This window comes from Ranitomeya imitator, chromosome 2 (assembly GCF_032444005.1).
Source record: "Ranitomeya imitator isolate aRanImi1 chromosome 2, aRanImi1.pri, whole genome shotgun sequence".
Lineage (NCBI taxonomy): Eukaryota > Metazoa > Chordata > Amphibia > Anura > Dendrobatidae > Ranitomeya > Ranitomeya imitator.
Window position 1 is genome coordinate 164,954,241 of NC_091283.1, and position 25,760 is coordinate 164,980,000.

General features: G+C 42.7%; 1 protein-coding gene across 1 annotated transcript in view; it reads left to right on the forward strand.

Annotated features, from left to right (window-relative positions):
* LOC138662310 (discoidin domain-containing receptor 2-like) overlaps nt 1–21,640 on the forward strand; it is a 187,207-nt gene extending 165,567 nt beyond the window's left edge. The window contains exons 9-18 of the mRNA XM_069747778.1: nt 2,426–2,672; nt 3,218–3,319; nt 5,004–5,161; nt 5,240–5,438; nt 8,907–9,151; nt 10,038–10,159; nt 12,667–12,864; nt 13,444–13,678; nt 13,767–13,916; nt 16,579–21,640. Of these exons, the coding sequence (XP_069603879.1) occupies nt 2,426–2,672; nt 3,218–3,319; nt 5,004–5,161; nt 5,240–5,438; nt 8,907–9,151; nt 10,038–10,159; nt 12,667–12,864; nt 13,444–13,678; nt 13,767–13,916; nt 16,579–16,719 (1,797 nt within the window). The 3' untranslated portion in view covers nt 16,720–21,640. The remainder of the gene's footprint in view (nt 1–2,425; nt 2,673–3,217; nt 3,320–5,003; nt 5,162–5,239; nt 5,439–8,906; nt 9,152–10,037; nt 10,160–12,666; nt 12,865–13,443; nt 13,679–13,766; nt 13,917–16,578) is intronic.
* The last annotated feature ends 4,120 nt before the right edge of the window (nt 21,641–25,760 follow it).

A 25,760-nucleotide genomic window follows, 5' to 3' on the forward strand; every position in this document is an offset into this window, starting at 1 on the left:
GGCTGAGCTTGACTCAGTCCAGTCCCTGTCAGGCAGACGGGGAAAGGAGCAACACCTAGCAGATGCCGACAGTGTGGTCCCTGACAGGGGTGGGATCCTGTCAGAGGCCTAGACAGAAGGTCACGGAGCTGCGCCTGCCTACCGATGCGGCAGTATCCTAAGAAAGAGACACGAACAGCGAATTGTATTGTAGAGGGTGAGTAACCAAGTCATAACAAAAGGAGAGGAAACCAGAAGTTCTGCCCTATGCAGGCTGCCTCTTTCTGAGGCGCAGGATCCGGTAGCCAGAACACTGAGGGAGCAATCGTCTCCATGCCTTGCTCTAGAGACCGGCAGGACAGCTAATTCCACATTACTGATCCGACCTATACCCAGGAGGCACAGTGGCAACTTGTGGGGGGCCGGGGCATGCTAGACTCCCTGTAAAAAGCCCCAGGCCAGCAGTCATACAGGTTTGTTCCTATCCATCTGGGGGACAAAGAGAAACATAACATCTACAACAGTTGTGAGGACCTTACTGAGAAGCTTAGCAGGAAGGCACTAATCCACCCAGGCGCTAGAGGAAGGCTACTGATTTCCACCTGGATAATGGGACTTTGGATTTGCCTCCAAACCGGCCAGACTCTGCCTGCCCTGTGATCTGGTGCTCTGGACTGTGGATGCTGAAGCCTTCAGTAAAGATAGAGAGACTGCAATCTTGTGTCCTCGTTCTTCACCAATCACCATCTACACACTGGGAAGCCCTGGGGACATACTTCACCTGTGGGAAGGTATACCATCTAGCTGCCATAACATCACCCCAGCGGACCCCTAAGCAGCGTCGGTCACCCTGACCGAATACCACAGGTGGCGTCACGAACATTTCCCCTTTAAAGACCTTTCCCTTTTACAACGGGCCTCCCGAGGGCCACGGACCAGGTCAGCCACCGTGACATCCCCTTTGAGAACCGAAGGGCCCGGATCCGAGTACCCCTAGCTCTTGGGGGTGATCCATAAACTTTCTCCTAAAGGTCATTCTCATGATGTAAACTGTCTCATGCAATCCTTCTCACACTGTAAACTATCCTGAGGTAATTTCTATTCTGTAAACTATCTCATGGGTCATTCTCATGCTCTAAACTATCCCTCAGATCATTATCATTCTGCATACAATGTCCAGAAGTCATTCTTAATGCTGCACACTGTCTCATGAAGTCATTCCCAAAATGTACACTCTGTCCAGAGGTTATTCTCATTTATATAAACTGTTTACTGAGGTCATTCTCACTATTGTACATTATCTCATGAGATTATTCACATGATGTAAACAGTCTCATCAGATCATTCTCATTCTGTAAACTGTAACCTGAGGTCATTCTCATGCAGAATGTTTCCAGAGGATGTTCTCAATAGGGTATGTGCCAACGATCAGGATTGGTGCGTTTTAGACACTTGTGTATTTATGCAGCATCAAAACCGCAGCGGCCAGATGTTACAATATAGTGGATTGGATTTTTAGAAATCTCATGTCCACTATGCGTGTATGTGCACCTGCTGCTCACCTGCGGACACTAACATGCAGCGCATCTTTCAGGACTGCAGCATACCAATTTCTCTGGCAGAGACGCTAGTCGCCCCAACAGAAATTACAATAGAATGTATTGAATGTGGTAAATCCGCATGGTTCAGATTTACCTGCGTTCAATAGAACGCAGCATTTTGGAAGCAGCGAAAATATGCGGCATCTAAACTCTGCTACTTCCAAATCGTGGGCACATAGCCTTACTGTACACTGTGTGAGGTAGTGAGGGGAATTATATGTGAGCGACGGTATGTATCACCCCTGGATGCTCATAGAAGCGTATTAAGGCTGTTGGAGAGCATTGCAGTCACAATCATAGCTGTGATTGTAGTGCAGAATAAAAGTAAGTTTGGTCTTAAACAAGCTATTTGCCCAAGGCAGATTTAAGAAAACTAGGCATGGGCTTTTATTTTTGGAGCGAACTACAGGATGGTAGTGGGGCGGTTCGCTCACTCCAGCCGGGTCTTACTAGTGGCCCATGGCCTCAGATTCCATTTAAAAACCCTGCAGCAAAGGGTTTGGCGTGTCAGGTTTGGTTTGCAAACAGCAGAGCAGGTGGCTCTGCAACATCCAGCTTGTGTGAAGTAACACAAAGCCAAGGGAAGCTAACGTCTGGTGCCCCCTCAGCGTGACATAGCTGTGCAGTCAGCCATGGAACCGGTTTCAGATACAGACTGCCTTGATGCCTCGGCTGCGATCCGGAGAATACCCTTTTCTTTCCATTTGTGAGTTTCTTTGGACATTAAAAACATTTTCTTTGAACTTTTATGTGGTCCCTGTCTATCTGTTTCACTGCACCAACCCCGCTGCACTACAACTGTGAGTTGACAAATATAAATTGTTTCCTTTTTTGTTTTTTTCCAGGTTCACTGTAATAATATGTTCACCAAGGGGGTGAAGATTTTCCAGAGGGCTGAGTGTTTCTTTAAATTTCGACAACAGTCTGACTGGGAGCCGGAGTCAGTTGGGGTGGTGACGGTACTAGATGACAAGAACCCCAGTTCTAGATTTGTCATGATCCCATTACAGCAGAGAGTCGGGAGCTTCATCCTGTGCAAGTTCTACTTTGCTGACACATGGATGATGTTCAGCGAAATCTCGTTCCAGTCAAGTGAGACATCTCATGTTATTTGGGGGTATTTTGGGTCAGGTATGCTGATATATAGACGTGACAGAGCTGAAATATGTGATATAGGTTTACCTGCAGTCCTATGCAAAATCCAACAGCATAATATGTCAAATTACAAACTTGGCTCTGCAACATCTGGCAATACTCAGGCATGCTCAGTCCAATTATATTTCTAGATGTATCTATCTTACACTTGTACTTTTGACACTGTCTACCTGCTTCTATTATCAGATTCTACAGTTGTTCGTGCAGCAGCTAACTCTTATAGGGATACTGAGCCTTATAGGAACCAGTCAGGTCTTTTTTGTGTGTAATTTTTTTTGATATGCTAAAACTTCAAGATGGATTTTGATTGGATGACAGGACAGGAAGCTGCCAGGGAGCTGGTGCAAGAAGTGCTGTCATGGGGACTGAGTCATGAACGTTCTCAAAGCTCTCCTCATAGAAGGACTAGTGACAGAATTTGAGTCAGGAATAATATATTGAATTTATATTTTATTTCTTGCTAACCTCTGCTTCCCCTCCAGATATGGATATTGATGTGCCCACAATTGTTACCCTCCCTCCTACTACTGTCAAGGCTACTACCACTGAGACCCCCATCCTAAACGCTACTGAGAGTAAATCTGGTGAGTCATATCTACATGATACCTGAACATATACCATGACCCGTGACTACAGAGCTGCCCGGTGCTTAAAAATAATGTACTGAAGAAATACCCATTAAATGATAATACCACAAAAGGTAAAATTGTGTTAAGCAGATAATGCCTCTTGCAGAAACAGTACCAAACACTATAATAAGTGCTCCCCAAAAGAGAATCATTATGGCAAGTTCTGCCCCACATAGTAATAGTGGTTACAAAATGCACCTAAAAATAACTGTGCCCCCAATAATAAAAGCATTTCCCCACAGTTCCCCAAAAAGTATGTCTGCTTTCCAGAATATCTTCAACATAATTTGTCCACATGCTGCCTCCAAAATTAACTGAGCTAAATATCCTCATAATTGAATATGGTGCCCACAAAAGTGACTGTGCTGGAGAATTCCCATAATTATAGTGCTCCGCCATAGTGCACCTGTTAGCTGTGCCATTGTATATGCCTACTGATACCTGGCTGCTGAGTTCTTAATGCCATCCAATTGCCCTTCTGTTACCTCCATTTGTCCAGTTAAGAGCTCAAAATTCCATCAAGGCCAACCACCACTTGCCCAGAAACAACAACCACTGCCTATCAATAAATGTTCTTACCTACCTCGCTTGCTTTAACGGAGACCCTCCAGTTGTCTATCTTTGAATGCCAACAGCTTTCGGCTAGGCTATGAATACCAACCAGTGCTTGACTGTGACCTTCCATATCCACCTATTGATTTCAACCTCTAACGCACCTCTGCCAACCACTACTTGAAGGAATCCGGGTAAAGTGTCACTTGTTGCTCTGCGGAAGGATATAGACGTCCAGACAGTATATTTTCAAAACTTTATTTAAACAGGTTTTATAGGTCAACACGTTTTGAGGACAGAACACAACCTCTTCATCAGGACAAAACCTAAAAGGTCCTGTGCTGTCCTCGAAACAAATTGACCTATAAAACCTGAAAAAAAGAAAAATGATCCAGCTGGAGGTGGAGGCGGTTCAAACTTTGTGAGACTTTATTAGACAACTAAAATGATATATCATTCTTCAAACAAATCTTTACATAGCAAACACCTGGCACACCAGTAAGGATCCTCCTTACTGGTGTGCCAGGTGTTTGCTATGTAAAGATTTTTTTGAAGAACGATATATTGTTTTAGTTGTCTAATAAAGTCTCACAAAGTTTGAACCGCCTCCACCTCCAGCTGGATCATTTCTCTTTTTGTCTTCAATTGCTGTGGACGCTCACCCCAAACCGTGCTGGGCGTTGGCAGGCCTGGGGATTTCTTCTAAGACCGGTAAGCTGACTACATTCCTTTTTTTTTTACTTATAAAACCTGTTTAAATAAAGTTTTGAAAGTATACCGTCTGGCTGTCTATATCCATCAGCAGTGCAACAAGTGACACTTTACCCGGATTCCTTACTTCTCGGTCCCTATGGACCTGTGTCCTGCAGAAGCTGATCCATGTACATATTGCTTAAGTGCAACTCTACCATGTGAGCAGATTCCCTTTCTCTGTACCACATTGTTTACCAGTTAAGACCCTATTGCACTTTTTTCTCCCAGTCTACACACCCTCAACCACCACTTGAGAAACCTGCCCAGCTATGAGTGCGAATGACCACCCTCAACCTGCCTATGGCCACAAGTAACCATCCTTCTTCTTTTCCAGAAACCACTTTCCCATTCACCATCAGCCGACCTTTGGACAAACCAGATGAGCCAAAGACCTCTGTTCTGATTGGCTGTTTGGTGGGCATAATCCTTCTCCTGCTCATTATTATAGTCCTGATCCTGTGGAAACAATATATACAAAAGAGATTGGAGAAGGTAAAGTTCCTGGAGAAGTGAAATCATAAGATCTTGGGAATCATGACATTATTCTAATAATAGTATGATACTTTTCAGGCCCCACGTCGAATCTTAGAAGAAGACGCCACTGTACGATTGTCCTTCTATAGTTACACCATTGGCAACAACAACCAGACTCAGATCCACCAGTCCAACCCCACCTATGAGAGAATCTTCCCTCTAGATCTTGACTACCAGCAGCCGACCAAACCACTACGTAAACTTCCTGAGCTCTCCCAGAGTGCCGAGGATTCAGGTATGTAATAAACAATATACAGTATGACTCCTCACTTTACAGTAGCAAGCATCCTGTAGAAGAATTGAGATCACTGAGCACATGAACAATATCAATAATAAAATACTGCCTCTTATGTGTAAGAGTATAACTTCTATAATACTGCTCCCTATATACAAGAATATAACTACCGTACTATAATACTGCCCCCCTATCTACAGGAATATAACTACTATAATACTGCCCCCTATGTACAGGAATATAACTACTATAATACTACCCCTTATGTACAAGAATATAATTACTATAATACTGCCCTCTATGTACAAGAATATAACTACTATAATACTGTCCCCTATGTACAAGAATATAACTACTATAATACTGCCCTCTATGTACAAGAATATAACTACCATAATACCCCCCTATGTACAAGAATATAACTACTATAATACTGCTCCTATGTACAAGAATATAACTACTATAATATTGCTTCGTATGTACAAGAATCTATCTACCATAACACTCCCCCTTATGTACAAGAATATAACTGCTATAATACTGCTCTGTATGTACAAGAATATACTATAATACTGCTCCTATGTACAATAATATAGCTACTATAATACTGCCCCTATGTACAAGAATATAAGTACGGTACTATAATACTGCTCTCTGTGTACAAGAATATAACTGCTATAATACTGCCCCTATGTACAAGAAGTACAAGAATATAACTACTATAATACTGCCCCTATGTACAAGAAGTACAAGAATACAACTACTATAATACTACCCCTATGTACAAGAATATAACTACTATAATACTGCTCCTATGTACAAAAATATAACTACTATAATACTGCTCCCTATGTACAAAAATATAACTGCTATAATACTGCCCCTATATACAAGAATATAAAGTGCCTTGCAAAAGTATTCGGCCCCCTGGAACTTTTCAACCTTTTCCCACATATCATGCTTCAAACATAAAGATACCAAATGTAAATTTTTGGTGAAGAATCAACAAGTGGAACATAATTGTGAATTTGAAGGAAATGTATTGGTTATTTTAAATTTTTGTGGAAATTCAAAAACTGAAAAGAGGGGTGTGCAATATTATTATTACACTGCTCCCTATGTACAAGAATGTCACTACTATAATACTGCCCCCTATGTAGAAGAATATAACTACTATAATATAACTACTATAATACTGCCCCTATGTACAAGAATATAAGTACTACTAGATGTACATCGGGTATTCTAGAATATGCATGTCCACATAGTATATTGCACAGCCCATGTAGTATATTGCCCAGCCACGTAGTATATTGCCCAGCCACGTAGTATATTGCCCAGCCACGTAGTATATTGCCCAGCCACGTAGTATATTGCCCAGCCACGTAGTATATTGCCCAGCCACGTAGTGTATTGCCCAGCCACGTAGTATATTGCCCAGTGACGTAGTATATTGCCCAACCACGTAGTATATTACCCAGTCACGTAGTATATTGCACAGCCCATGTAGTATATTGCACAGCCCATGTAGTATATTGCCCAGTGACGTAGTATATTGCCCAACCACATAGTATATTGCCCAACCACGTAGTATATTGCCCAACCACGTAGTATATTGCCCAGTCACGTAGTATATTGCCCAGTCACGTAGTATATTGCCCACGTAGTATATTGCCCGGCTACGTAGTATATTGCCCAGCGACGTATTATATTGCCCAGCGACGTAGTATACAGCACAGAGCCACGTAGTATACAGCACAGAGCCACGTAGTATATAGCACAGAGCCACGTAGTATACAGCACAGAGCCACGTAGTATATAGCACAGAGCCACGTAGTATACAGCACAGAGCCACGTAGTATATAGCACAGAGCCACGTAGTATACAGCACAGAGCCACGTAGTATATTGCCCAGTCACGTAGTATATTGCCCAGCCACGTAGTGTATTGCCCAGCCACGTAGTATATTGCCCAGTGACGTAGTATATTGCCCAACCACGTAGTATATTACCCAGTCACGTAGTATATTGCCCAGCCACGTAGTATATTGCACAGCCCATGTAGTATATTGCCCAGCCACGTAGTATATTGCCCAGTGACGTAGTATATTGCCCAACCACGTAGTATATTACCCAGTCACGTAGTATATTGCCCAACCACGTAGTATATTGCCCAACCACGTAGTATATTGCCCAACCACGTAGTATATTGCCCAGTCACGTAGTATATTGCCCACGTAGTATATTGCCAAGCCACGTAGTATATTGCCCAACCACGTAGTATATTGCCCAGCCACGTAGTATATTGCCCAGTGACGTAGTATATTGCCCAGGCACGTGGTATATTGCCCAGTGACGTAGCATATTGCCCAGTCACGTAGTATATTGCCCAGTGATGTAGTATATTGCCCAGTGACGTAGTCTATTGCCCAGGCACGTAGTATATTGCCCAGTCACGTAGTATATTGCCCAGTGACGTAGTATATTGGCCAGTGACGTAGCATATTGCCCAGTGACGTAGTACACAGCACAGAGCCATGTCGTATATTGCCCAGCCACATAGTATATTGCCCAGCCACGTATGTCACAGGTTAAAAAATAAACATATACTCACCTTCCGAGGGCCCCTTGTAGTACGGTCACATGACCGTGACGTCATGGCAGGTCCTTCTTGCGCAGGCGCGCAGGACCTGTGATGATGGCGCGGTCACATGACCGTGACGTCATCACAGGGCTTGCGCGAGAAGGACCTGCCATGACGTCGCGGTCACATGACCGTGACGTCATGGCAGGTCCTTCTCGCGCAGGCGCGCAGGGCCTGTGATAACGTCGCGGTCACATGACCGTGACGTCATGGCAGGTCCTTCTCCCATACAATCCTTGGCACCGGAACCTGCCGGAGCGTCGCAAAAGGTGAGTATATAATGATTTTTTATTTTTATTAATCATTTTTAACATTAGATGTTTTTACTATTGACGCTGCATAGGCAGCATCGATAGTAAAAACTTGGTCACACAGGGTTAATAGCGGCGGTAACGGAGTGAGTTACCCGCGGCATAACGCGGTCTGTTACCGCTGGCATTAACCCTGTGTGAGCGGTGACTGCGGGGAGTATGGATCGGGCGCTGACTGCAGGGGAGGGACTAATCGGACTGTGGCCGTCGCTGATTGGTCGCGGCAGCCATGACAGGCAGCTGGCGAGACCAATCAGCGACTTGGATTCCATGACAGACAGAGGCAGCGACCAATGAATATCTGTGACAGACAGACAGAAGGACAGAAAGATGGAAGTGACCCTTAGACAATTATATAGTAGATAATACTGCTCTCTGTGTACAAGAATATAACTGCTATAATACGGTCTCCTATGTACAAAAATATAACTACTATAATACCGGAATAGCTGAATTATGTGTAGTGTTTTGTAGCTTCAGTGTCTCTGTATTGAGATGCCACATTTTCTTTCAGCCTGTAGTGGAGATTATGCAGAACCGGATCTGACAAAGTCCACTCCACATCAAGGCTTCCAAAACAGCGTCCCGCACTATGCCGAAACCGACATTGTTAACCTCCAGGGAGTGACCGGCAATAATATGTACGCTGTTCCAGCTCTTACTGTGGATTCGCTCACTAAAAAGGACATCAGTGTAGGAGAGTTTCCGCGCAACCAACTAAGGCTAAAGGAAAAACTGGGGGAAGGACAATTCGGAGAGGTATGAGATTTGGGATCACAATAATAAAACAGAGGTGTCAGTTAACTATCATGAAATTGCAGAATTTATTATTTTTAGTGATATGTAATACCTAGTTTTGTACTGCAGATAGCACTTTAATGCGTTAGTTTCTTATAAAATTTCATTTGGGGGAAACCCGAGATGCGGTGCACTTTACATCTACAGTTAGAGGTAACATCACTCAGGGGATGCAGAGGAAGCCTTGACATCCAGGCCCTGATACTTACTGTGGATAAAAATGATTTGTTGCAAAATAGGAGGATCCCAGTATTATAAATGGTGCATTTGGAACGTCAGAGTGCCCCTCAGAGTAGTACTTAATGGCTGCAAGGGTCCCAAATTGTATTACATCTGCTGGTGTTTTTACAATTTCAAAAAGTGGAGAACCCCTTTAATTAAATGTGTCAGCATAGTGCTTCCCTTCCCCTCTGCCATAGAATTAAATGTCTTCTGACTGTCTGTCGCGACCACAAGGGAGTGCTCACCACATAACAGTGGAGTCAGAGGGAGATATAAAAATACAACCTTTGGGGCAGACTGTCACTGTGAAGATCCTCTCCATAGATCACAGTGATCGCCTCACATAAACCTCAGATCCCCAGCACCAGGGAGGAGGTGAGATGTCGGATTCTGAGAAATGATAATTGACAGCAAGGAGGAAATGCGTCAGGAAGCAGATACAGAACATTATAACCTTAGGCTCATTGTGTATGTTATAATATATGCTTTTAGTTCTGCTTTTTTTTCTATTCTGAAATACAATGGACTGAAGGTATTGCAACACAACAGTGCAGTGCACAATTAAAACATCCACTATTATATCCTTATTATAGCTTATGTCACGTTTCATTATTACATGCTCCAGGTTCACCTCTGTGAGGTGGAGGGGCTGCAGGACTTCCTGGAGTCGTCATCGAGTGACTGCGGCAATCAACCAGTTCTAGTGGCAATAAAGATGCTGAGAGCCAACGTCACCAAAACTGCCAGGTACACCATTAATGGAGCACTCCAACTGACACAGAGTGCAGAGTCTGAGGATTATCGCTTTGGTGTCATGCTCTGACTTTCAGAGCATGAACTATATGTAAGGCCGGGTTCACACGAGCTTATTTCACGGCCTGTATATGCACTGCAGTTCCCAGACTGACCGCTTGTTTGCCCACCTAAACCTACAGCTATATAGACCGCTTTAAGTTCTGGCGGGACAGCTGCAGTCAGTATGAGCATTGCAGTCTGTAATTTCCCCCAGGATCAATAAAGTGTATCGTATACAGACAGGGTCGGTTTTAGAGAAGGTGGGGTCATAGGCAAAAGTTTAAAGTGGGACCCTAAATGCTAACATATTACACCATCACACAAAAACATTCTGGTTGTATTTACATGAGCTGAGTTCAGGACGTTAAATGAGTGTGATAGACAATGTTGAAGTCGTTCAACGCTTGTGTCCCATAAACAATCCAATCACTTGATAAATAGGTAGCATTTTGCTAGTTTAGTGTAATGCACCTATAGTCCTCCACATAGTATAATGCATCCCGTAGTCCTCCATATTGTGTAATACACTCCTTATAGTCTGCCATAGTGTATAATACACTCCCCATAGTCCTCTTTATAGTATAATGCACTCCTCATAGTCCTCAATATAGAATAATGCACACCCTATAGTCCTCCAAATAGCATAATGAACTCCCCATCCTCCATATAGTATAATACACTCCCCATAGTCCTCCACATAGTATAATACACTCCTCATAGTCCTCAATATAGTATAATGAATCCCACAGTCCGCCATATTGTATAATGCACTCCCCATAATCCTCCATATACTATAGTACACTCCCTACAGTCCTCCATATAGTATAATACACTCACCATAGGCCTTCATATAGTATAATTGACATCCCATAGTCCTCCACATAGTATAATACACTCCTCACAGTCCTCCATATAGTATAATACACTCCTCACAGTCCTCCATATAGTTTAATACAATCTTCACAGTCCTCCATATAGTATAACACACTCCTCACAGTCCTCCATATAGTATAATACACTCACCATAGGCTTCCATATAGCATAATACGCTCCCCATAGTCCTCCATATAGTAAAATACACTCCCCATAGTCCTTCATATAGTATAATACACTTCCCATAGTCCTCCATATAGTATAATACACTCACCAGAGGCCTCCATATAGTATAATGGGCATCCCATAGTCCTCCATATATTATAATACACTCCTCAAAGTCCTCCAAATAGTATAATACACTCACCATAGTCCTCCATATTGTATAATGCACCCCCATAGTTCTCCATATAGCATAATGCACACTCCATAGTCCTTTATACAGTAAAATGCACTCCTCACAGAGCAGTGTAGTATAATGCATCCCATAGTCAATCATAGTAACATAGTTAGTAAGGCCGAAAAAAGACATTTGTCCATCCAGTTCAGCCTATATTCCATCATAATAAATCCCCATATCTACGTCCTTCTACAGAACCTAATAATTGTATGATACAATATTGTTCTGCTCCAGGATAGTAACATAGTTAGTCATATTGTATAGTGCACCCCCATAGTCCTCTATATAGTATAATGCACAACGTAGTCCTTCATATAGTATCATGCATTCCCCATAGTCCTTCATACAGTATACTGCATTCCCCATAGTCCTATATACAGTATAATACACTTTCCATAGTCCTTGATGGAGTAAAATGCAGCCTCCATAGATTATAATGCAGCCTCGATAGAATATAATGCAGCCCCCAGAGTATAATGCAGCCCTATGAAGTACATAGAATATAATGCATCCCCATAGTCTTATGGCCACCACATAGTCACTGATTTAAAAAATAAATATACCTACATACCGTACTCTCCTTGTTCCCCCGCTGCTCCTGTCTCTGCAGCGCGTATACTCAGCCGCTCCACTACTCGGCACTGCGTGGCACGTGATGAAGTGACATCATTGCATCCGTTGCATCAGAAGTAGAGGGGGAATTATGGTAAACAAGTGTCACTGGCGCTCTCTCCTCCATGATTAATTTCAACTGTATAGGCATCTATGATATACAAATGCCTACTTTGCCTGCTCCTAACGCCGGCCCTGCATACAGACCATTAAATATTCTTGTGTGAACTCGCCCCACACAGTTTTTCCATGCTAGTTCCCTTAAGGGAATACTAAACTTTCATATAATTAATGATTTATAGCTATAAACTTTCCTGAAGTATATTTGTAACTGTTCGTAATGTGGATGCAAGTTGCAGTATAAAGAATGGAAGGTCATTTTCGTTGCCTTAGCTACATCCTGGGACATGTATACTTCCAAATGTCAGTGTACCCATTGATAGAAGCATGGAAGTTGATTTCACAACCAGCATGAGAAAACTTCCATACTTTACACTGCAGGCAAGTTTTATATACAAGAAGTTTTAACTCCTCGCCCTTGTGGTCTAAATTGTGGAATACATTTTACCCACAGAAATGATTTCCTGAAAGAGATAAAGATCATCTCCAGGCTCAAGCACCCCAATATCATCCGCCTGTTGGGTGTCTGCGTCCGGGATGACCCGCTCTGTATGATAACGGAATACATGGAAAATGGAGATCTCAACCAGTTCCTGTCCCAGAGAGAGATCCGCAGTCAGTTCACAACGGCTAACAATATTCCATCTGTAAGGTGAGCGACATACACCCTTGACAATCTCATCATGCCACATTATATACCATCCTCTTGGTGAGATGTCCATGCCCACGCATCCCTCTTACTTGGCACCAGACTCTCACCCGGGTCTTGAAAATTAATTTTGGTATCCCCAATCACACTGAGTGAGGCAGTACTCCCTGCTGCTGGACCACTGAGTAAAATGTTATTGCATGCTGGGGTCGTTCTCTGAGTCCCAAGGTTTGACACTAGACCCTCTTGTCAGTCTTGACCCTTAACTTCAGAAACCCCCTTCTGGCCTGGCAGCTTTTCACACGAAAAGACCCTAGGGGTGAGATGCCATAGCACATCCGGGCACTCTTAGATGCCCATGACCCTCACTCCGGTCTTCACCTTTTGCATCCAGAGCTCCCTCCTGGCCTCACAAGGTAGCCTACCACTCTAAAAGACACAGTCTGAACGACACCTTAGAATAGGCTATGGACATAGTGGCCTGGTGGTTAGTGAATCTCACGTATTACAGCATTCACGGTCTACTAAGGTAATACCACCCTATTAATGAATAAGTGGCCCCTCTGTGCTTTCTCCCTGCAGCCTCCACAACCTCCTGTATATGAGCACGCAGATTGCCGCCGGGATGAAGTACTTGGCCTCATTGAACTTTGTACACAGAGACTTGGCCACAAGAAACTGCCTGGTGGGGAACAGCCACACAATTAAGATAGCAGATTTTGGAATGAGCCGAAATTTATATAGTGGAGATTATTACCGTATCCAGGGGCGCGCGGTGCTGCCGATTCGGTGGATGGCCTGGGAGAGTATCCTATTAGTAAGTGCCTGACACAGGATTTTGATCTGCATGCGTTACAGTGTAACTGTGTGCGCCATACTGATCCACGTCTGTGCTGTGTAAACAGGGAAAGTTCACCACTTCCAGTGACGTCTGGGCATTCGGGGTCACATTATGGGAGATATTCACCCTGTGTAAAGAGCAACCGTACAGCGTTTTATCAGACGAGCAGGTGATTGAAAATACTGGAGAGTTCTTCAGGGACCAAGGACGGCAGGTAATTTCAACATGACCCATATATAAATATATACAGAAAATACTTAGGTTATACCAGCCGTACATATATACAGGAAATGCTCAGGTTATACCAGCTGTACATATATAATTATACACAGGAGATGCCCAGGTTATACCAGATGTACATATATAATAATATACAGGAAATGCTCAGGTTATACCAGTTGTACATATATAATTATACACAGGAGATGCCCAGGTTATACCAGATGTACATATATAATAATATACAGGAAATGCTCAGGTTATACCAGTTGTACATATATAATTATACACAGGAGATATCCAGGTTATACCAGATGTACATATATAATAATATACAGGAAATGCTCAGGTTATACCAGCTGTACATATATAATTATATACAGGAGATACCCAGGTTATACCAGCTGTACATATATAATTATATACAGGAGATACCCAGGTTATACCAGCTGTACATATATAAATATATACAGGAGATTCCCAGGTTACACCAGCTGTACATGTATAATTATATACAGGAGATACTCAGGTTATGCCAGCTATACAGTGGCATGTAAAAGTTTGGGAATCCCTAGTAAAAATTACTGTTATTGTGAACAGTTACGCAAGTTGAAGATTAAATGATCTCTAAAAGGGTAAAAGTTAAAGAGGACACATTTCCTTTGTATTTTAGGCAAAAAAAAAATACTTTTATCTTTTACTTTTAAAAATTAGAAAAAGGAAAAAGGGCCGATGCAAAAGTTTGGGCACCCTTGGAGATTTGTGTGCTCCGATAACTCTGACTAAGGTTTCAAACCTTAATTAGCCTGTTAGGGCAATGGCTTGTTCATTATCATCGTCAGGACAGGCCACGTGATGCAAATTTTCAAGCTTTATAAAAACCCAGTTTAATCTAATCCTTGTGCGAAAAAACAGAATCCATGGGTTCTTCTAAGCAGCTGCCTAGCACTCAGAAAATTAAAATGGTGGAGGTCCACAAAGCAGCAGAAGACTATAAGAAGATAGCAAAGAGTTTTCAAGTTGGGCTTTCCTCAGTACGAAATGTAATTAAGAAATGGTAGTTAACAGGAACAGTGGAGGGCAAAATAAGGTCTGGAAGACCAAGCAAAATTTCAATGAGAGCTGCTCATAGGATTGCTTTGGGACAAATCAGAACCCCCTGATTGACTGCAAAAGACCTTCAGAAAGATTTAGCAGAGTCTGGAGTTGTGGTACATTGTTCTACTGTTCAGAGACATCTGCACAAATATGGCCTTCACTGAAGAGTCTTCAGAAGAAAACCTCTTCTGCAAAAGAACATCTAAACAAGCTGGTGCATTTTGGAAACAAGTCCTGTGGATGTTAAAATAGAACTCTTTGGCCACAATGATAAAAGGTATGTGTGGTGATAAAAGGCACAGAATTTCAAGAAAAGAACAGCTTGCTAACCATTAAGCATGGGTGAGGATCAATCATGCTTTGGGGAAGTATTGCAGCCAATGGCACAGGGAACACTTCACAGGTAGAGGGAAGAATGGATTCAATTGCATTTCAACAAAATATTGATGCAAACATAACATCATCAGTAAAAAAAATCTGAAGTTGAAAAGAGGATGGCTTCTACAAATAGGTAATAATCCTATAAACATGTCAAAATCCACATTAGACGACCTCAAAAGGCGCAAGATGAAAGTTTTACAATGACTATCACAGTCCCCTGATCTGAACATCATTGAAAATCTGTAACTAGACCTCAAAATATCAGTGCATGCAAGATAACCCAAGAATGCTATAGAACTGGAAGAGTTTTCCAAGGAAGAATGGATGAAAATCCCTCAAACAAGAATTGAAAGACTCATCTGGCTACAAAAATCATTTACAAGCTGTGATACTTGCAAAAGGGAGTGCTACTAGGTACTAACCACCCAAGTTGCCAAACTTTTGTATTGGCCCATTTTCCTTTTTGTAATTTTGCTTAACTGTTCACAATAACAATAATTTTGATCAGGGATGCCCAAACTTTTAAATGCCACTGTATATAATCATATACAGGAGATGCCCAGGTTATACCACCTGTACATATATAATTATATACAGAAGATGCTCAGGCAGGTTAAACCGGCTGTACATACAGTATATAACTGTATTCTGAAGATGCCCCAGGTTTACCAGCTGTACATTTATAATTACATTTTGAAGATGCCTCGGGTATACCACCTGTTCCAGTTGTTGCGTGCGGTCAAGATTCCCTGGTATTGGGGTTGCAAGGGAGTGATCATGTGACCACATTTTTGCGACTTTCATACTTGCGTTTATGTGCTAGTTAGACTCATCTGGCTTTTCTCAATTCACTTCTATTGAGAGAAGCCGAGTGCACCTAGTCAGTAAATGAATGCAATTATGAAAATCTCATACATGAGATCACATTATCGCCCACTTGCACAGGCAATACCAGGACGACACGCTGTCACATAGAGTGACTTCAGACTTCAATCTCAAGCCTGAACAACCCCTTTAAGGTTCTTGGCCCAGTGTTTAGATGTCAGGTGGGTAATCTTTTATTATAGTTGGGGTACACATTCCTTTACTATTTGCCCCAAGAAATATCCCAATTAACTCCCATTAATTTTTAGGCTCTGATGTATTGCTCTCAATATTTTCTGTCTTTTGTTCTTCAGATCTATCTCTCACAGACCCCTCTCTGCCCAAGCCCCAGCTTCGACCTGATGATGAAATGCTGGGGCAGAGATATCAAAGATCGACCCACATTCGAGACCATCCACCAATTCCTGATAGAACAACTGGACGACATTGTGTAATTTGTGTACACTGAACAGTCCGAGAAACACTTAACTCTGAAGAGGCTAGCTGTTGTTGTAGCCGACTCATCTGGAGTTATACTGGACGTGGCCTTTAGTTATCTAAAAGTAGATTGTAGAAGGACCAAGAGACATTGTTCTCCTGTGGCGCTGGTAAACTTCCTGGGACCCCACCGGATCCTTCAGTCTCTTACAGAGTTCCCAGGTCCTTGAAATGTCAAGATAATTGACCCCAGAGGGGGTAGAAGATGCAACATTGCACTTCCCCAGATGGGGAGAAACCAGCTGGGATCGAGGACTGGAAATAAGATGCGAGAAGTAGGACAATTGCCCAATGCGTAGTACCACTACTTCCTTTTGTGTATATATCTATACATATATATGTGTATGGGTTTTATGTGCCCTTCTGTTGAGTGAGCATATTGCCATGGCACAGATCTAAAGTCCTGCTTTCTTGGGGTGGAGGTAGTTCGTACATAGAATTGACTCTTTTCGATTATTTTATATGATGGGACCAACTAAGGCAATCATGAGTTTTAGAAGCCACCTTAGATGCCTTCACAAGAACTTATAGGATGCTTTGGGAGCGGTCTGTCTACTCTAGATGCCATATTCTCACTTTTTGTGGATTTTTTTAATGAATGTAAATAGGAAAAGATGAATTTATAGGTATAGTCACACGACAGGACTTGATTGACCGTGTTCTGCGTCAACATTCAGTTTACGGCTCAATTTCCCTGTTCTTTGTTTTTTTGTCTTTACCCTCTTTGTTTTTACTTATCCTTGGGCCACTTCATTCACATGGATGTCTAATAATATGTCTTGTATCAGTGGACAACTGGCTGGAGAAGGCGTAGAGGCCACTTCGAAAAGAATTAGAGATGGTGGATAAGAGAGTACCCCTTTAAATATTTAGAGGTGCCATTGCTGTCCTTATGGTTTCAATATGCTATAATTGTGCAGATCTGGTTATAAATTCACTTAGAGGGGTATTCCTAGGTCCAAGATCCTATCACAATATGTAGTAGGTGTCATAATAATAATAGCAGATACCTCCAATTAGAAATGTAGTATAGTTTTTTTCTGATTCGCTATATCTCTTTCCTCATGTGCAGACTTTGCTGGACCTTAGGTATCCATGATTACGACTGCTAACAACTAACTAACTTTCACTATATCAGTGAACGAAACTATGGATACCTAAGGTCCTGCAATGCCTGCACATGAGGAAAGAGACATAGCGAATCAGAAAAAAACTATACTACATTTCTAATTTATGGTATTTGCTAATATTAATTTTATTACACCTATTACATATTAGGATAGGATCTTGGAGATGGGAATACCCTTTAAGTTTAAATGTAACAAGGTGACCTAAACTAAAGGTTGACCCCATCAATTCTCACAAGCTGCAGAGGGCTAGTCATATTTCCAAAAGAGTTAAGGAGGAGCTAACTTGAGGTTATGATGCCCTTCTCTATTAAAAAAAGGATCAAGATGTTTAAGGTTGCCAGTCCCTCCTGGTTTATGAATGGGTATGGCTGTGATGGCATGAGCCATAATCTTTAGAAGCTCATCTTTTCATTTTATCATAGGGAACCCTTTGTGCAGTATGTACACCCCTTTAATTCATGTATTCAATTTAACTGGACCAGTTCTCCAAACAGAGAGCTCTCAAATGCAACATTTTTTCTTTGGGGAATTAATGTCAATCAACCTTCAGGACATTCTAGAAAAAGACTTTCTGCATGTCCCAGTATGAACGATTTAATGTGCACTTAAACGTTTAATGAAGCAGATATCTTATTGGTAAATTTATGTTGTCGCACTTCTTAAACAGTTTTGACAGATTTTTACTAAATTTAGTTTTGTCTTGTTTTGTTTGTTCAATTTCTTGAAACGTTGTATGGAATAGTTATGCGTCAGACTGCAAAATATATGTGTAACTGAGATTGAGACATTTGGGCTTAAAAAGGTCTGGAAATTGATCAGTCATTTTACTTTATCGTATAAAAAATTCAAAAATCTCATTTAATTTTTTTTTAGAAAAAGATTAAATTCTGTATTATCATTCCATCATTTTTGGACCCTGTTGCGTGAAATCACTAATTCAACGGAACCTGGCTCTTAAATTTAGATCCTCCGATATGATATGATATAAAGTAACCCTTCTCTTATTGGCCTCCACAACTCATTCATTGCTCAGCAGGGGGAGACAAAGAACAACAGAAAAAAAAAAGCTCCTCCCGGAGTCATGAGACTATAAAATCCATGCTCCGCTTTGAGGCATGACAGAAGTGAAAATATAAATAATATTGGACCATTTAATTTGGGATTTTTTTTACTTTTCAGTTGATGTCAATATCAATATTAACTGGAATTGCCGTTTAAATCACTGAGTTGAATGGATGATCTGGTCTCTGATGTTTCGATGTCCAGATCAGGAATCATACAGCCAACAACCATGAACTCCATACTTGACCACGAACTCTTTGTATAGTACAAAAAAAAACAATATGGAGGCCATATTGTAACCCTACTATGGGCCAGCAATAATAATACCCCATAAAATCAAGTTCATATGATAAAATAGAGCCAAGATGCAGTGATATTGGCTGAAAAACAACATGGGTTTCCATATCATAGCTGCCTTATTGTAACCTTTAAAAGTTGAAGCTGAGTCACCCCCATGTTGATCATGCATACAAGTGATTAAATGTCTTATTGTTGGAATCCGGACTCGTTTTGCAAGGTAATCCTGGTCTACAAACCAGTTACCCTTAATCCGTCATGTTGGTTTCATGATGCTTCCCTGTAATATCCCATGCATGTACAAACAAGAACATCTTGGCCGCCAAACCCTATATAGTCTTACAAAAGTTGTGTTGGTTCAGTTTCCACATTTTTGGGATCATACATGGCTGTCCTAGAAATGATCTTGTCAGTCTGTTTAATGGCAATATGCCTCAGAAGCATCTGTATAGATGGGTATACGTGTCTACATAGACTTGAAGGGATTCCAAGGATTGGACATTGTCCCAATAAATTACCGCCTATTTGATTGTGTAATGAGCTTGTTTTGTTACATTTTCAGCCCAGAAGTTACACCCTGATTGACCTGGTTCATGGTCGGGTTCACTAATTGCGCACCCTCATGATCTCCATATTTACTCCATCATAGGCCAGAATAGACTAATGGTAATATTGAGGGCTATATAACTAGGCACTATGAAAGTAGGTGCGTAGCTTGAAGTAATAGTTGAAAGCGACTTTGGCCGGAGCTCTTCTAAGGAGCATAACTGAAAGCTAGAAAGTCTCCAACCTACCATGCGCGGCTGTGCGACTTATACAACTGGGGTCTTCATATACGGCAGTGAGACCTATGCCCCCCCTGCAGGCACCAGGGCCTGGGTACGACTCCTACCTCTGCAAGTACTAGAGTTTGGCTCCTAGACCCCCAGCCCAAAGAAAAGTAATATTGATTACATCCAGTCTTTAATGGGGAGGTTCTTCTTGACAATGGTGACAAAGTTTACTGAAGAGCAAGGTATCATGTAATATGTGACAATGGTGGTGCTATCTTCGATAATCTTTATTTATATTGATGTGAATAGTTCCCCCTTGATTGTGCCGCCATAGTGTTGTTGGATCACAGCAAACATAAAATATCAGCCACATCTGATCAATCTGTGTTTATAGGGCAGCTAGGAAGAGAAGTTGCCTGGCTTGGATGGGTGGTCTTTGTGTCACCAACACAGGATTCTAAAACTACTGAGTCATATTCCCTATTAATAGAGCAGCAAGCTGGCTAAGTGACCACTGCACATTTAAAGGGTTGTCCACTACTAGGACAACCCCTTCTTGAACTAAATGTTTGGCCCTGATAAAATAAAAAAAATACTATACTCACCTCCCATGCTGGCGCCGTTCCAGCTGCAGCCTGGACTTCCTCTTCATGTTCAATCAGTACGAAGGTGGAGACAGTGATGCCAGCACTGATTGGGCACTGGACACCATGTGTCCCTACAACCGCACGAGAGCTCCGGGACTGCGAGTGCTGACACTGCTGGAGCGGCGCCAGCACTGGAGGGGAGTATAGCTTTTTTTATTTTATCGGGGCCAAATATTTAGCTCAAGAAGGGGTTGTCCTAGTGGTGGACAACCCCTTTAAGTTGGTCTGGTTTGCACTACAGGATCCTGCTCCTTCTATGGTGCACAAGAATGTTACACAGAGAGAGTCGTGTTGACGTGGGGTCAGTGACTGCCAGACACATCTGGTGCTGCTTATCTGTTTGGTAAACCAAAGAATGCTCCATACTGTATGACCTTTGTTCCCATTGGACTTTGATTGTTGGTGGTTTCTGCTCAAAATGATGGAGTCTACAATCATCTGTATTGTCCAAGGCCAGGCTAAAGAGTTAATTGATGGTCATAAGAAGAGATGTCTGTCCTTAGGTTCTTGACTATAACTGTTACTGAGGCACAGGGCAAACAAGTAACATATCTGCTGGATATTATTCCATAGGTTGGAACTGATGATCATGGTGGCTAAGTATATAGGATGGTGGTGGGTATTCTCAAAGACTCCCTTCCCTCAGTGGAGTTGAAAGTTGCTCTATTTCTCCCTGGTTTCACTTTCTTGTGTCTTCTCACATTTTTATGTTTTTTTTTTTCTCCCACACTGGATTTTGTTATTGTCTTACACATGAATGTTATAATGAGGTCATTATAATGATGAAGCGCTATGACCTGGAATTTGTGGTGGAGGATAGAAGGGGGTCTATGTCATTTTTTTTTTTTAATACCGTACTACTGTCACGTCTGTAGATAATGAATCTATACTTACCTGTAGCCAGACTGGACTGAAGTGCAATGAAATATGTATTGCCAAATAAATGAGCCTGATCTGTGGACAATCTTGTATGGTCTCTCTTGTTTAATTTTCCTAGGGTATCCAAATTGTGCCCTCTTGATTAGGAGAAAACCGGAAACCAAAAACATGGTTTTCAATATCAATACACTTCCTTTAATCTGGAAGATGATCGGGAAGTTTTAGGATCTGAAACTTGACAAAAATAGGAAAATACTCAATCGGCAAACCATCCAGAGCAGTCCCTAGGATTGGCATCTTTACCATGGGTTCCTGTTTCTGAGAGGTTTGTCTTGCATTTGAGTTTCTGCGAATGTTGATCTAAGATCCAAAAAGAGGTAAGTGCATTGTAAGAGAATTGGAAATTTTTATATACTTATGGACGATGATGACGGAAAGGTACAGGGCAGTAAGTCTAGAGAAGGCTTTCTTTTAACGGTTTGTCCAGAGATCCTTAACTCAACCCTTATTTTTCTTGGATCTCAAAAAATACAAAAGACTCGAGGTGTTGCCTGCAGAATTGTCATCTTTTTGAAAACTGACTAAGACTTTCCATACATTCCAAATACCACAAATGGTAATGCAAATATCCTACTCCTGTTCCAAACTAAAGCTAAAACCTGTGTAGTGTGAGGATGTGGACTGTCTTACCCTGTTCCTACCCCTGAAGACAACAGAAGCGCCATGTGAATACGATCATGCGGTTTTATATGTAAAAGTAATGTGTGTCTAATGTAATGTATTATGGCGATGTACAGTATGTAAAGTGTGAATGCATAATGTGAGAATAGCATATGATAAGCTTAGGATAGCATAAAATATAGAATAAGGATAATAGATTTAGCATATAAAAAAGGAAATAGTTAAAGATAGAACTAGCCCAGTGGCTGGGCACTAGTGTCAATAAAAGGGGGGCACTTCCTGGTTAATGAAAGTTCAGTGTCAGTTAGGGAAGTGCCTAGTGAAGCCCAAGTTCAGGTGCGTTGGGTTGCTAGGGGCAGCATGGGCCAACCATTCGAGGCAGTGGGAGGCCGAATAGAGTTCCCTGATGGACATTCCAACAACGCCTGAAGCCTAGGGCTTGGGCCAGGTACCAAGAAGCGGGTCTGGTCTTCTGATATCACAAGGTCAGTGGATGTGGAATTACGTGGGAGGCAGGTGGCCGGTTTCGAGTGCACTGCCGGAGTGGACAACAAATACCTGAGGTTGATGGAGCTTGGGGGATAGTCCAGGACGAACAGGTGGCAGGACTGGAGAGAAGTTGTACTAAGGAGGAAGGGAGAATTGCTGTGCCCTATCCCACCTGATGAACCTGTACTGCTAAAAAGATTGACTGTTACAAAGATCTTGGTGTCCCATGCATTGTGTGTGGCGGCTCCTGAAGATGGAAGCCTGGAGGCAGTGGAGGCCTGTGGCTTCCAAGTGAGTGTGATGCACCCCACACCATTCAGCACACTGGGACTGGGACACCCCTAGTCTGTAAAGTGCCAGAGATAAACTGGACAGCCGCTCAGTAACGACTACCTCTCTCTGCCACATTACAGCAGGACAGGGGCAGCCACTTAGAATAAGGAAGAATTCTGGTAACGCGGATTTTACGAAGTGTCTCCCAATGCAAGATTGGATTCATTTGTGTCCAAAAACCTATAGGTAAAGAGCTACTGATCCACCCATTTCTTTGCTGAAGCTCTATTAGTTCAGACTGGCTACAGAGTATAAGCATAAGCCCACCATAAGTCAGTCCACATGCAGCTAAGCTACCAGCAAGGTAACCTGTGATGTAAAATTTCAAAACCCTTACCCAAATCCTCTTCACCAATTTCTCAATTCTTGTGTAAAGCTAATAGCACTGTGGTTACCAAACTTAAAATTGTGACATAGGTACAGTCATGTTTGCTTAATCTGTTCCAAAAGCCACCTAACCCCTGACCTTAACCCATGCTCAGCAGTGTAATATTATTATTATTATTATTATTATTATTATAGCGCCATTTATTCCATGGCGCTTTACATGTGAGGAGGGGTATACATAATAAAAACAAGTACAATAATCTTAAACAATACAGGTCACAACTGGTACAGGTAATCTTAAACAATACAGGTCACAACTGGTACAGGAGGAGAGAGGACCCTGCCCGCGAGGGCTCACAATTTACAAGGGATGGGTGAGAATACAGTAGGTGAGGGTAGAGATGGTCGTGCAGCGGTTTGGTCGATCGGTGGTTACTGCAGGTTGTAGGCTTATCGGAAGAGGTGGGTCTTCAGGTTCTTTTTGAGGGTTTCGATGGTAGGCGAGAGTCTGATATGTTGTGGTAAAGAGTTCCAGAGTAGGGGTGATGCGCGAGAGAAATCTTGTATGTGATTGTGGGAAGAGGAGATAAGAGGGGAGTAGAGAAGGAGATCTTGTGAGGATCAGAGGTTGCGTGCAGGAAAGTACCAGGAGACGAGGTCACAGATGTATGGAGGAGACAGGTTGTGGATGGCTTTCTATGTCATGGTTGGGGTTTTGTACTGGAGTCTCTGGGAAATGGGGAGCCAGTGAAGGGATTGACAGACGGGAGAGGCAGGGGAATTGCGGGGGGACAGGTGGATTAGTCGGGCAGCTGAGGTTAGAATAGATTGGAGGGGTGCGAGAGTGTTAGAGGGGAGGCCACAGAGCAGGAGGTTACAGTATTCGAGGCGGGAGATGATGAGGGCATGGACTAGGGTTTTTGCAGATTCTTGGTTTAGGAATGTACGGATCCGTGAAATATTTTTGAGTTGAAGGCGGCAGGGAGTGGAAAGGGCTTGGATATGCAGTTTGAAGGAGAGATCAGTGTCAAGGATTACCCAAAGGCAGCGAGCTTGTGGGAAAGGGGAGAGTGGGCAGCCGTTTACTGTAATGGATAGGTCCGTTGGGGGGGTCACGTGAGATGGGGGAAAGACGATGAATTCTGTTTTGTCCATGTTAAGTTTTAGAAATGTAGCGGAGAAGAAGGATGAAATAGCAGACAGACATTGAGGGATTCTGGTTAGTAGGGTGGGGATATCTGGTCCAGAAATGTAGATCTGCGTATGGTCAACATAGGGATGATACTGAAAACCGTGAGATTCTATGAGCTGTCCCAGGCCAAAGGTGTAAATCGAGATGAGCAGGGGCCCTAGAACTGAACCTTGTGGGACTCCGACAGATAGGGAGCGAGGTGAGGAGGTGGTGTGTGAGTGGGAGACGCTGAATGTCCGGTCTGTTAGGTATGACGAGATCCAGGATGGGGCCAAGTCTGTGATGCTAAGGGATGAGAGGGTTTGTGGTAATAGGGAATGGTCCACTGTGTCAAAGGCAGAGGACAGGTCCAGGAGGAGGAGGATAGAGTAGTGTCGCTTGCTCTTGGTGGTTAATAGGTCATTGGTGACCTTAGTTAGGGCAGTTTCAGTGGAGTGGTGTGACCGGAAGCCAGATTGTAAGTGGTCGAAGAGGGAGCAAGAAGAGAGATGGGAGGACAGTTCAAGATGGACGTGTTGTTCCAGTAGTTTTGAGGCATAGGGGAGAAGTGATATAGGACGATAGCTAGATAGAGAGGATGGGTCAAGAGAGGGCTTTTTGAGGATAGGTGTGATCGAGGCATGTTTATGCAGTGCCCCAGGGTCCTGGTCGTTGCAGTAATATCATCCTCCTCTAGGGGGGAGTGATGTTACGTTTGGAGGCAATAAAGGAGATCTCTTTACCAGGTACCACAAGCATACAACACATTTCATACTCCAGTCCACCAAGGGGAGCTATGCTCTTATGTATTAGGGCACTCTTCACACTTAGGTAAAATTGGTGGCCTGGAGAGGAAGTTAGGCAGTTGCTGTCTGAGCTCGCTCAGGTAGTTGGTCCCTGACAGGGGTGGGAGCCTGTCAGAGGCCTAGACAGAAGGTCACGGAGCTGCGCCTGCCCCACGGCAGTTTCTAAGAAAGGACACGAAAAGAGAACTGTATTGTAGAGTGAGAAGTCATAGCAAAGGAGTGGATACCAGAAGGAGTTCTGCCCTGCACAGGCTGCCTCCTTCTGAAGCGCAGGATCCCGGTAGCCAGAACACCGAGGGAGCAACAGTCCTTTATGCCTTGCTCCAGAGACTGGCAGGACATCTAATTGCAAGTTACTGATCCGCCCCATACCCAGGAGGCAAGGTGGCAAACACGAGAGGCT